General features: G+C 34.5%; 1 protein-coding gene across 1 annotated transcript in view; it reads right to left on the bottom strand.

Moving 5' to 3' along the window:
• The window catches only part of CysRS (cysteine--tRNA ligase, cytoplasmic), a 269,424-nt gene that overhangs the window by 126,909 nt on the left and 127,693 nt on the right, over positions 1–14,822 (bottom strand). The window contains exon 7 of the mRNA XM_090414790.1: positions 9,637–9,777. Coding sequence (XP_090270916.1) covers positions 9,637–9,777 — 141 coding nt within the window. The remainder of the gene's footprint in view (positions 1–9,636; positions 9,778–14,822) is intronic.

Consider the following 14,822-nt stretch of genomic DNA (forward strand, 5'->3'; position numbering starts at 1 on the left):
TTAAGTTTGACATATTAAACAATCTTATTGTCTTATTTCTTTTTCTTGTGTGGGAGAAAAATGGTAAAATAATATCATATGATATCATATCATATAATATAATAATATAATATGATAATATAATATAATATAATATTATAATTATGTCAGATGTTCTGTTGGCAAAAATAGTAAGAAAATAATCATGTGCACTGCTTTCAAAATACAAAAAAAAAAAGAGCACTGTAAATTCACCCAAGGAAAAAGAAAATATTACATATCTTTCTTCTTAGTATTATTATTATTATTATCTATTTTTTTCACAAGAAAAAAAAGCCCATTTTTAAAAAGACATTTTCTTCTAGTTTAGATACATGGCTTTATTGAAGTAGCAACATTTTTGCTACTATTTTAGACTAAAATATATGAGAATGTTCCCCAAGTGATTAATGTTTGTAACAATTGTCTTGCGAATGATTTTGAAAACAAATTCTAAAAGAACACCTCCACCACATGTAAAAATGTCATCATAAATATGTGCAATCGGAAGTTCAGGTTATGTTTTAGTAGAAAATTGTAAAAAAGGGTGTGAAGTAATCAGGAGACAAGTAATCACAAATGTATACCATGAGTGCTTTATTGCCTGGTTAACTGTACTGTATCCTAAGTGTGCAATAGAATGATGTTACACAAAATAGAGTGAACTGCCAGAGTCAACATTTTGAGAAAAAAAATTCCCATTTTATAGTGCAAACTTTGGTTTGCTGTTACTCCACCTAAATGCAAGAAGATGGAAGCGATACTTTTTATGCCTTGCTTTTCTTTTTTTGTGCATGTATTCAAGATACCAAGTGATTTTAACTTGGGTATATTATGTATTCAAGATACCAACTAATTTTATATAAACTTGGTTTTTAATCCTATTTCTCAAGTGAGCAAACAGACAAGTAAGTCAAGTTTGTGCCTGCATGTAGTGCAAGGCTGAGGCAACTAATGGTAGTGCCACTTTTATTTAATAAGGTCAAAGCACCTTGTGGCAACTTGTTTAGGTAAAATTCATAAGCTCTGCATTACTTCAACCTTAGCATTATCAGGTCTGGCTCCCACTGACGAGACCTCAATAAAGGTTGAAACTGGTATGGGTAGTGACCACTGCCTTTAATGCATAGCATCATACATCTCCGCAAGGGGATGTGCTTTACATTAAGGGAAAAATACTAAGTGATCAGCGCTTAATCCAGCTTTACCATGAGTTGCCTCAGACTTGCACTATATGAGGTGCAACCTTGACTTACTTGTCTGTTTGCTCACTTGGGAAATAGGATTAAAAACCAAGTTTATATAAAATTACTTGGTATCTTGAATACATAATATACCCAAGTTAAAAAACTTTCTACATATATTTTTATGTGCATATTTGCTTGATGTATGCATTCTATATTAACTACAGTTGATGTTGAATTAGAAATAAAAGCAAATACTGGCAAGTAAGAAAACGACTGAGAATCATAAAAAGGTGCATATCTTAATTACATTTTTGTAGAATGGCATAATTCATCATAACTGAACCTAGAAACATCTTTTGCCACATAATATACTTATACCATTAACATGATCCAAATGAAATAGTTCAACAAATTTTACAAGTATTCCTAAATATTGGGTTGGCAAATAAGTTCGTTCGGTTTTTCAGAGCGGAATGAAACACATTTTATTTAATATATATAATACATACTAGTCAGCTATATATTGACCCTCTTTATCAATGACCTCTTGCCATCTGTCCACCAACTTCATTATGCCGTGTTCATAAAAATCCTGAGGTTTACTGGCGAAAAACTGATCCGGGTATCTTTTGACAGCCTCCTCATCAGCGAAGGTTTTCTTGTTCAGAGAATTCTGCAATGATCGGAATAAGTGATAATCGGAAGGTGCCAGGTCCAGTGAATATGGAGGATGTAGCAAAACATCCCAGCCAAGACACAACAATTTACTCCGGGTTGTTAATGATGTGTAGGGTCTGGCATTGTTGTGGTGAAAGACAACTCCTTTTCGATTTGCCAATTGAGGACGTTTTGTGCTAATTGCACGGGCCAGTTGCGTTAACTGTGAGCAATAGACAGTTGAATCAATTGTTCTGCCTGACGGTAACACCTTGTAGTGGACAACACTTTTATAATCCCACCACAGAGAGCATGATCTTCTTTGGGTGCAATCCCGCTTTCTTTTTTGCGCAGTGGTTCGCTCTTCTGCCCCCATGATCTTTTACGTACCACGTTATCGAATACGAATGCAGCAATCTCCCGCACTGTTTGTGACAGATTTTTGTCGACGATATCCTTCACAACACTTGAATCAACCTCAGTCGGGCAACCGGTGCATCACTGATGTTGAAATCTCCAGAACGGAATTTGGCAAACCACTTTTAGCATACACGTTCGATTAAGGCACCATCCCCATATACGCTGCATATTTTTTTATGGGTTTCCACAGCTTGTTTGCCTTTTTTGAAATAAAAAAGCAAAATATGCCGGTAATGTACCTTATTTCCTTCCATTTCTAAAAATAAGTTACACACACGCAACTGAAGTAGGCCGAACGACAATTCACTGAAAGGTTATGTGAAATGTTGCCTTTCAACTGCGCAGTAGCGCAACAATAGCGACAGGCGAAATGGCGTAAACTTGTACTAATGCATAAACTGAATGAACTTATTTGCCAACCCAATACAATTAATTAAATTTCATGAAGCGAGGGAGAAATTATAATTTTGAATCACTCTGCCAATTAATAAAGGTATCGTGATAGCTTTTATCAGACGGCTTCGAACCTATGGCTAGTTTAGCAAGAAAGAAATACTATCTTGCAATCTATTGTATCAAATGAGCATTAAAGAAGACTAGTACAATTCATTACATACAATACAGATTGAAACTGTTCAGAGAAAATTTTGATTATCAAAATTTTTATTGCTTCATGAAACTATCATGATGTCTGCAACAAAGTTATGGAATCAAAATAACTATTCGGTAATGGTGCTTTTGTAAAGATTCAAATGAGGGTGTTAAAAGTTTTAACAACTTTATTACACTGAGGACAATTTATTGGCTTATGTATTCTGGATAGTAATTCTATTTTTCTGATTTTTACCATCGCAAGTGATCCAACTTAATCAAAATTGACATGACCTAATAATCTTAATAAAAAGATACTAAATTTCTAAACACTAAATTTCATTCCATTCTAACTAGCAAGCATGGATTTAGTAATAGCAGTCACATCAATTTTACTAATACAAATATGCTAACTGAAACTAAACCAAACCACCTGGACTTCTTGTGTTGTATCGTAAACTCTAAATGTTACTAAATACCATTCAAGTCAGAGTGGAGTTGCTGAAAATATAATTTCAATACATTTTTCACCTTTATTCTCCTTTCATATTCAGCTGAAAATTAGCAGCCATTCATTTATGAAGCATGCTGAAAATGATAAAATGCTGTTAAAAATTATGGGTATGAAATCGACCTTCAGAAAGCCAGAAATATATTTTAGAGAACAATCCAGAAAAGACAAGTATTTTTTCAGAGTAGCTATAGTATTGTAAACTCTGAATTAACTGGGGAAACTCAAAGCATGTGCAATTAGTATTTGAAAATTAAATGCATCAGAAATAGCATTAAAAATTAAATGCATTTCATAATAAATGAATTAAAAAAATGTGCATAACTATGTTTCATAGGCAGAAGATGGATGGAATATACTTAAACTAAATGAAATATTGAATGCTATAGTTTCCAATATTGAAATCACATGTTTTGAGATAATTAATGAGTTTAATAAAATATAGCCCTACAAGTTTCGTAAGTCATCAGACTTATATTGTCAAAGGTTGTACAAAAAAAAGACACCAGAAATAATTAATTACCCATATTAGATGTTATCAGAACTTTATGTATGAATTGGTAAATTTCAAATAGATGGAATTTTTCAAATAGACAAATTTTCAAATTTTCAAATAAAACACAATTCGTTCATTCATATCAGTGTTGTCATGTATCATCTTTTTTATGACCCCCTGGCAAAATTTTAGCCACATGCAACACATAGTTCTTGTTTGGCAAACATTTAAAATGACCTTGTTCGCATTTTTCATAAAAATGGAGAAAAACGAGTTTCATGCAGTGATAAAACATTTTTATTTGAAGAAGTAGACAGCCTCACAGATCAAAGCTGAGTTAGATGCAGTTCATGTGGACTTTGTACCAGCATTAAAGACTATTTATTTTTGGATAAAATGAATTTAAACATTGTCGTAAGTGCATCGAAGATGAAGTGCACTCTGGATGCCCAACTGAGATCACTATGAAGGAAATGACTGACCAAATCCATGGTATCATTATGGAAAACTGCCGAGTGAAAGTGTGCGAGATTGCTGAGATTGCAGGCATCTCAACTGAACGGGTGTATAATATCCTGCACGAAAAAATTGCACATGAAATACAATTCATAATACAAGTCAACAATTCGCAGCACCCATCGTGAGTGCACTGTGTGAGCACGCGGTGGGTGCCACAATTGTTGACTGTTGATCAAAAATGCATGCAAAAAGACATTTTGACACAGCGTTTGGCGATGTTTAATCGCAATTTGCAGGATTTTTTTCATCAATTTGTGACTGTAGATGAAACTTGGATCCACCACTACACACTTGAGTCCAAGCAGCAGTCAAAACAGTGGACAATGCCCGGTGAAAGAGCACTGGAAAAAAGCGAAGACCGTTTTGTTAGCTGGGAGGGTGATGACGACTGTTTTTTGGGATACCCGAAGAATTATCATGATAGACTATTTGGAAAAGGGTAAGACAATAACAGGCGTTTATCATGCATCATTGTTGGACCATTTAAAAGAACTGAAAAAAAAAATGGCCAAGATTGGCACACAAAAAAGTGCTCTTTCATCAAGACTGTCTCGCACATTAGCCATCACAATGACAAAATTGCGTGAATTGAGGTTTGAATTGGTTCCGCATCCACCGTATTCTCTGGACTTGGCCCTGTGCGACTTCTTGTTCCCAAACTTAAAAATTCGGCTCGGTGGGAAAAATTTTTTTTTAGAACGAGGATGTCATCAAAGCTGTCAATGACAATTTTGCACAATTTGACAAATCCTACTTTTTAGATGGAATGAAAAAATTGGAAACTCGTCAAATGTATAGACATCGAAGGAGACTGTGTTGAGAAATAAAGGTGATTTTTTCCAAAAAAGAATGCGTTTAATTTATGTTTTTTTTACCAAACTTTTCAAACAACCCTCATATAAATAAATAATCAGAATAAAAACATTAAATTACTATATACATATTGGAACAATGATAGCTGCTGCTGCTGTCATCATGTTCTGTAGCATTGGATATCATATCCTAGGTCTATAGCAGGTAGATTTCTAATGAAAAAAGACCAAACTTGGTGTGAATTGAAGCTTGATTTTTGTTACATTGTGTGGGGATCTGCAGCATTTCAGTCTTCCTTGAACTTTCTTGTAAAACAATTATGATCAATATAAGACATTTATGTTTGTTGACAAACAAATAAAAATGTTTGTTTGTCATGCAGATCTTGTGACATTTGCCATATAGGCCAAACAGGAATGTTTGGCCTACATAGTAAATGCCACAAGAGCAAAGAATCTCATAAATGCCTGGTTTTTTCATAGGATGATGTAGAGGTTTTGGTGGATGTAAGAATCTTGAGATTTTATGCAAGGGTAAAAAAAGCCACTTTATTGTTGTACTCACAGAGCAGTGTTGCCACTTTGTAATATTCTTGATGTAAGGTAGTGTGATAGCATTATTAAAATCTTGTTTTAGTACAGGAGTTATAGGAAGTGTATTAAAAATTTTGTTGATAATCTTGGGTTCATAACCATTGAGGGTGAGGTTATGCCTCAGGTAGTGTAGTTCTTCATTCCTATTAATTGATGTACTGGACAAGATGTCCAGTACATCAATTAATAGGATGTTAATCACAATGTTTTAATCATGCTTATCTTTTGTAATGGATGACAGTGTGAATGTGAATGTAAGCGGCATGTAAAAATCTTCCAGTTCAGTTAGGTTCTCTGTACAATGAAAAGGATATAATTTTTTGTGATCTTTCACTTCAAGAGTGAATTTCATGTTGGGATGCAAGCTGTTCAGATAGTCTTCGAAATTAATAAAGCCATCCGTAGTTTCCAACAAATGACAAAAATATCAATATAATGTAACCAAGTTATTTTTGTTATTTGGTCAGGAACAATGGATGACAAAATTATAATATGATATTATTTTTTATCATAATTCCATATATCAGTGTTTCTCAAACTTCAGATATCTCCAGATCCCTTCTTAAATTTTCATTATTACCAAGTACCCCCTAATTAATTAATTAAAAAATAAATTAATTAAAACAAATAAATTAATTTAAAATATTAAAAAATTACATATCTATTTTATTTGAATTTAAATGTTCATGTAAACAAAAAATATGACTTATTTTTAATAAAACAAACTTTATAAAGATACTATAAAGTTTTACTTACTTGAAATAATTTATCAATGAGAGGAGTGAAATTGCTTATGGTGAGATAAAATTTCAGCAAAATTTTGGCTCTATAGTTGTTAATTTCAATCTCAGATGCGGTTCGACATCTATAATGTGATTTCTCTTCTTTGTCTTAATATCTACAAGGGCCAAAAATCCAACTTCGCACAGATATGAACTTGGAAATAAAAAAATGAACCTTAGAGCTTTATCTGTTAATTCAGGAAATTCATTCTGTATTTGTAGCCAAAATGATGATAACGTATTCTCGCTGTATTTATTTTTTAGGAAACCATCAGAAGCTAGTTCTAAAAGTTGTTCTTTTTCTATTGACGACAGACCCTTGCATAAATTTGTTTTTATTGAAAGGGTATCTTATCCACCTCAATATTAATGTTCAATTCAGGGAAATACTTTTCTAGATTCATTTGTAAGCTTTTTAAATGCTGCATGATAGTAATTTTCACATCATCAATTTGTTCATTTGAACTTGCAAGTAATTCATGAAGCGATGGAAATGCGCCAAATACTCCATTACCAACCTGCTTTTGCCATAACTTCATTTTTGCCAACGTGCCGTTCACTTTATCTTGGACATGAAATATAGAAATTTCCTTGCCTTGTAAAGATAAATTAAGACTATTTAATATAAATATATCTGCCAGGTATGCTAATTGACTGAGCCATTTCCAATCACGTAAATGCTTTTTCAATTCAAACTTTTCAAGAAAAACTTGTAGTTCATTCCGAAGTTCAAATAAACAAGTAAGGACTTTTCCACGAGAAAGCCAACAAACATCGGTATGGAAAAGAAGTTGTGTATAGTTGCTTCCCATTTCTTTGCAAAGTTGAGAGAAATGTCTGGCATTTAGAGGATGGCCTTTAATATAATTTATGATTTTTACAGCTTCATCAGGAACTTTTCTTAGGTCTGTAGACATCATATGTGTAGCCAAAGCCTCCCTGTCTATGCAGCAGTGTGTCAACTTTGCATTTGGTGCAACAGCTTGAATCCTTGAAACAAGCCCTTTTTTTTAGATCCGACCATGGATTTCACTCCGTCCGTGCTTATTCCAACACAACTTTTCCAATCAAGCTTGTTTTGATGCATAAAGGTATTTATATTGTTGAATATTTCTTCTCCTGTTGTATGTTCTGACAAGGGTTGGCAATATAAAAGGTTGTCATGAATTTTTTGATCTTTTTCATACCTAACGAACACTAGAAGATTTGCAAAATTTGTAATGTTAGTGGCTTCATCTACCTGCAACACATAATAACAACTCTTATGTATATCGGATAACAATGTTTGTTTTATATTTTCAGCCATTTCAGTGATTCTTCGATGAACGCTACTATTTGAAAGGCAAATCCGATCAAAAGATCTTTTTGCATTATCTCCGATCATAATTTCTGCTATTATGTTTGCTGCAGGCTTGACCAAAGTTTCACCAATTGTTTCCGCTGCATCACTTTTTGCTATTAATAACGACATGCGATATGAAGCTTCTAAAGCCTTCATGTTTTCACCTCCTGACATGATCGACATCACTTTTTGAGATTCTTTTAAATTTTTTAGTTTATTTTGAAAAAATTCGACAGGCTTGTCCTTGCATTCATTATGTTTCGATTCAAAATGGCGATTTAAATTACATGGTTTCATGCTTTCATTTTTTACAGTTTCACTGCAAATTACACATAATGGAATAGGTTCCTCTTCATTTCCCATCCATGAAAATCCACATTTCAAGTAATTTATATCGTACTTACGAAGTTTTCTCATCTTCTTCCTAGTTGGTTCTTTAGAGATGTCAGACGACACACACTTATCAATTTCACTTGATCCAGATACAATATCAACATTTTCTTCTTGCTGACAGCTACTAGTATCTGCTATGTTCCTCTCTTTTGCGCATTTTAAAAATCCAGTCTTTAACCAGTGATCCATACTTAAGAATTTGAAAGCTAAAAAAAATTACCGTATTTAACGAACAGTCCTTCAACAAATGGCTAGTGAAAGCAGAACTCAAAACAGACAGCAATGGTAGGCCAGTAGAGATAAAGCAGCTATGAAGATGTTCATACGATTGGTGCGGTATTAACAAAAGATCGCACTACTAATTGACAAAGGTAAGCCGACAGTTCAATTGAAATGCTAATTCTCTTCAACCGAATTCCTTATATAATATCTGAAACACGTTCACTATATATTTCTTAGTTTTAACATGTTCACTCAAACAAAACCATATGTTGCCGGTGCACCATATGGTTTTGATTGTCTACTATACAGTATTTTATGTGGGAGGGGTCATGCAATTCATCAGTTAGTGCCGTTGTCTCTAATTGCACTGTTTGTTGAGAAACATATTACACAGCCTGCAGATGTCTCTATACCTTATTCAGTGATACAATAGGAACATTTTACAATCTCAAACTTAAATTTTATTCCATGCGTTAATGATGCATAGCCGAAAATTGCCACGGACCCCGTGAAGACCTTCCGAGGACCCCCAGGGGTCCGCGTACCACACTATGAGAAACACTGCCATATATGAAAGGTTGCAGAACCTAGTGCATTAGTTGGATAAACTTATGATGCTGTTTAAATTACTTTAAACAACTATCTTGGAATGCAAGAAATAAAGAATAATCTGAAGGGAGCTGGCATGATGTTGCTAGAAATGAAAGAAGTCTCCATTTGGACAAATGGATATTTTGGCTGTGTAACTTTATACTTTTAAAAAACTTTTATAAAGTTTGATGGTGACATCATTTTCATTGCTAATTACTTTTGATAAAAATCATGAATATAATAAAATTATGGCAGAAGTATTTCAGCTTTCAAACAGATATAATAAAAATACTCTCAAATCAGACATGATAAAATACAAAAAAGCACTAAAAGATAATGATCCAGTATACTCTGCATATTACACAATGTTTTCTTTTCCATTAACAATGTGATGTTATTTAAATATAGGTGTGTTTTGGGACAACTAATAAAATAAGTACTCTTAATCTGACTATTTTTAATGCAAAATGCAAACATTTACATGGAATTTATACCACTTACATTAAGTGATTCCATATCATGATAAAACTGTTCTTCCCAATACGAAGGGAGTGAAGAAAATATTGAATTATCTGACACTTCAGCACCATGTAAATTATCAAGCCAATCTGCAAGAACATCCTTAGCATCCTCCAACAACTGCTGTAGAGGAAAAAATATTAATATTCAGCAAAATACACTTCCTCATATAAATCAATGTATAAATAAATCCTTGTATAAATAAATCAATTAAAACAACAGAAGATATGTAGCAACATATCTTTAGAATTCGATTGTGATTATCACAATTTCAGAAATGAATGTATTTTAAGAATTTTAATAAATGAACAGCAAGAAAAAATATGTAGTAACATATCTTTAAAATCAGATAATGGTTATTTATCACCATTTCCTAAATGAATTTCAGAAATTTATCAAAATTTTCAGATTGTCACAAACTATTCTAATACCTTTTGTGGAGTAGCCATTAGTTACACTTATTAAAATATAATTTTTCTTGTGAATATCATCAGGGCATAACAGATATTTCATGAATACTTTACAATCAACAACTTTTCTAGTTAGACATATTACTTGAAAAATACCTGATTTCATCAGCTCTTAGATTTCAATCTGTTAAATTTTCTAACAGTATCACCCTCCCTACATTCTTCTTGCTTCAATATAGGTATGTAAGCTGACATATCATGTTGGAGGCTAAATGGAATGTATACTGTACTCAGAAAGGATTAACATAGGTTTAATACTTCCTATATTTCGTCCTAGTCACTAGGACATCTTCGGAGATTATAAAAACAACTAATGTAACATGAAATATTATACAATACTAAGCCCAACCACGTGGGTGACACTAAAGTCCTATCTAGGTGGAGCGCCCTCTAAGGGCAGCTGTAGGTGGCCTGGAATGTAAGGTGGGACCTCTGGTGAGGAGTGTTTCCCAAATCTTCAGAAGCTTAATGCAACCGTATTTATTAAGATTTGGTTGATTTCTGAGAGCTGCTGCTGCTTCTAAGAATAGTCTCTCTTTCTTGAATTTGCTGTGGTGGAGCATGGTGGTTTTCTTCCAAGAGACCCTTACATCTGTAAACACAACTATGGTCAGTCAGCCAAGCCTGACTGACCATAGTTGTGTTTACAGATGTAAGACTTATGTTCCTCCAGGTGGATGGATGCTAATCTGCCTGTCTGGCCAAAGTATGCCAGCTTACAGGAACAGGGTACTTTGTAAACTCCAGGCAGAGAGAGAGAGGAGGGAGCTGATCTTTAGTAGAACGGATAAGGGTAGCAAGTTTGCAGCGGGACTTATATGCTCTGTGTAGGTTGTACTTTTATAGAATCTTGGCTATTTTTTCGGATGTGCCACGGATGTAGGGTATGGTGATGGCATTTTTAAACTCTTGTTGACGAGAAGGACGGGGAATGGGGGAGGAACTGATTATTTTTTTGATACCGTGATCGCTGTAGCCATTGGAGAGGAAAGTGCTGTGTATGTGGTTAAGCTCAATAGTGAGGGCGGTTCCACTGGAACAAAGATTGTGGGCTCTCTTGGTAAGAGTTTTAATAATGCCATATTGTTGAGAGGGGTGGTGGAAGAGTTTGTGAATGTATCTGCCTGTGTGTGTGGCTTTTCTGTATACAGTGAAGGCAAGTGTACCATTAGGCAGGCATGTAACTAAAGTGTCTAGGAAGGGTAAACAATTGTTCTTTTCCTTTTCCATAGTAAACTGGATTCTTGGATGTAGGCTGTTGAGATGACTGAGGAAGGAGTCTAATGTGTCTGGGCCATGAGGCCAAATAGAGAACACATTATCTATATATCTTAGCCAGATAGAAGGTTTGAGTGGGGCTGAGTCTATGGCTCGTTTTTCCAAAACTTCCATATAACAATTGGCAAGAGGGGGGGAACCTATGGCGGTTCCCTCTATCTGCTTGTAGATTTTGTTCTTCCAAGAAAAATACCCAGAGTTAATGGCAAAGGAAAAGCGATCTAAGATGTCAAATGGAAAAACGTTTTCTAAGAGAGAAAGATAAGGGGTCAGTTAAGGGAATATTGGTAAACAAAGAGGAGATATCAAAGCTTACCAAGATGTCTGCGTTATTCAGAGTTAAATTTTCCATGAGGGCATTAAAGTGGATAGAGTTTTTAATATAGGATGTGGACCTTCCAGTGAGGTGGGTCAGAGAGTTGGCCAGCTGTTTAGACAGTCTGTAGCAAGGTGTGTTGGTGGCATCTACTATAGGTCTAAGTGGGGAATTGGGTTTGTGGATTTTTGGTAAACTGTATATTCGGGGGGGGATGAAAAGGTTTAAGTTTTTTCATGATGTCAGGGCACCAGGAAGATACTTTTTAAGTAAGATTTTTAATTTCGTAACTTGTGTTTTTGTGGGGTCGTGTTCTAGCAGGATGTAGGTAGCGCAATCTCGGAGGATAATATTCATTTTACGATTGTATTCACTGGTATTAAGAACGACTGTGGCATTACCCTTATCCGCTCTGGTGATGACGATATTTTTTTCTTTCTGTAATTTCAGGAGAGCCGTGCATTGGGCATATGATAAATTACTTTTTGGAGGCACAGACTGAGCAAGGATGTTGGCTACATCAAGTCTGATGTTGTTGGCTATCTCTGACGGTAAGCGACCGATGTTAAACATTACATCAAGCACCGACACTTCCTTCGAAGCGATGGCGAAATTACGGCCGAGACATAGGTTGTGGTTTGTCTTTAACCAGGTTGTTATATTTCTTGACGTGTTTAGTCACCCACGCGGTTGGGCTTAGTATTGTATGATGTTTGTGTTCATGTTACATTAGTTGTTTTTGTAATCCCCGAAGATGTCCTAGTGACTAGGACGAAATATAGGAAGTACTAAACCTATGTTAATCATTTCTGAGTGCTGTATACATTAAATTAAGCCTCCAACATGATGTCCTCACAGCACTTAAGCCTCTACACACGTAAGTTGACATATGTTGAAAAATTAAAGACAGAAACTTTAACTAAGGTGAAATAAATTTATTAGATGTAAAATTTTTGAATACCTATCATATCTCCAGTGCAGCAACAGAACACAAAATAAATTACAATAAAAGAATCGATTTTAAAACATATCATTACTACAGAATTTGCATAAAATTGATATAAGAATATTTCTGATAAAGGGAATAACCGAAGACCATCAAATTTGCTTAAGTTCAGTTGATGTAGAAAGGCCCTACAGCTCTCCTTAGATAACTACTCAATAAGGAATCTACTTTATGTAAAAGTTTAGTTTTTTTTTTTCCAAAAGACTATGTTTAGCTGAGATGGCATGTTCTACTAGGCCAGACTGCTTGTGTTCAAGATACTCGATATAAGATTTATGTTCTTCACAATAGATGGCTGTAGATCTGCAAAACTGTTCAAAGTGCTGGGGATCTGATAGACACCTGGAGGACTGAGTGGAGAAAACTTGTCTTTAAGTGAAGAAAGGAAGGTAGAAATCATCTTGCCAGGATGAAAGGATCTGCGATATTAAGAGGTTTTAGAACTTTTAGCAATATGTTCAGAAATTCCTTTAATATATGGCAGTGGAATCCAAATTATGTCTTCAGGATATCTAGAGAGTGATGGCTTAAAGCTGTTAAAAGCTTTCTTGATAAAGGATTCATTAAAACTATTTTGCATAAAAGCAGATTTGATATAATTCAATTCTTATTGTAAAAGATCTTCAGCGTAACATATATTATGAGCATCATCTCATCTTTTACCCTCTTTTACCTTGTGATATCGAGGGTTTATTAATCATCGAACCTCAAAGCGTTCAAAGGATAAGGTGGTCAAGCCCTACGCCCCAATGTATCCTATGTCCACAGTGTTGAGTTCTCAAGGCCGGTTTGCTTGCTTTGCGGGATGAAAAACCCCAGGATAAACTGGGAGAAAAACCCTACTGTTCACGCCCAAGACCGGCTAACTTAATTATGGCTGAGGAAGATCCTTCAGCTCCTCATGTCTCCAACGGGAATCGGACCTAGGACACACCGTCCCCAGGCATATGGTTGCGAAGCGTACAGCCACTAGGCTAACCGCGTGGGCATATTATGAGCATTGAGCATGATGTAATAAAAGTCTTAATGATTCCAACTTTGTGACTGGGATGATTATGATAAGTAGCAAGAATATAATGATCAGTATGAGTTTTTTTCTAAAAACTGAAAATTGTAAACTACCATTTGGTTGACGAAGAATTAAAATATCTAAAAAGGCTAGTTGATTGTTTTTCTCTTCTTCTAAGGTAAACTGAATTCTTGGATTAAGCATATTTAATTTTGAAACAAATACAGGAATACCTTACATAGCACGGTTAATTGGTTCCAAGAAGCATCTGCGCTATGCAAAACCGCATTGTTCGAGGTTTATTTATAAAGGTTTTCAATTTAATTTGTTTATTACAAAAATTTAGGATAATAAAAATGTTTAAAAATGAAAAAATTTTTTTATTTTTATTAACTAAATAACAAATAAAATTCTTTTAAACTGATATAAAAGTTGTAGAAAACAAAACAAATATTGCTTCAATTTTAGAATACAGTAATTTATTTTTTACTAAAGTAGTCTTTTAGTGTTCATTGAACCATCCTTGTCTTTTTTGTCTCTTCAAATACTAGATTTCTGTAGCATTTGATGGCATTATTGAGACTTTGTCTCACTTTGATGTTTCTTTCCAAATTCGGGTTGGCATTTATAAGAAAGTCGGAAGTTTCGTCAATTTTTCTCACAAAATTTGCAAGGTCAGCAAAGGAAAATTCTTCAACCATGACATTAGTGGGGTCATCTTCGTCTTCTTCTGCTTCATAGGCTCGTTGTAGTTCCAACTCCAAAAGGGTTTCCTCATCCAGATCATTTCAATGAGAATCAATACATTTGTTCACATTGTTACAATCTAAACTTGTAAAACCAAGATCTTTGCCCATCTGCACAATTTCTGTTGAGATTTCCTCTTTCGGTGTTGCAAAGGCAACAAAGTCCTTTGAACAATGCAGCAAGATATTATGCCATATGACTCTCATGTTGCTTTGAGTCACCTCTTGCCAAGATTCATAAATATTTTGAATGGCATCTTTTATGTTAAATTTCTTCCAAAATTCACTCAAAGTCCAAGAATCTTCTTCTGCTGCAGCTTTAATAGCTTGAGCAAAAGTTCGT

The sequence above is a fragment of the Typopeltis vanoorti genome, chromosome 25 (assembly GCF_054136105.1).
Source record: "Typopeltis vanoorti isolate ZY-2024b chromosome 25, IOZ_Tvanoo_1.0, whole genome shotgun sequence".
NCBI lineage: Eukaryota > Metazoa > Arthropoda > Arachnida > Uropygi > Thelyphonidae > Typopeltis > Typopeltis vanoorti.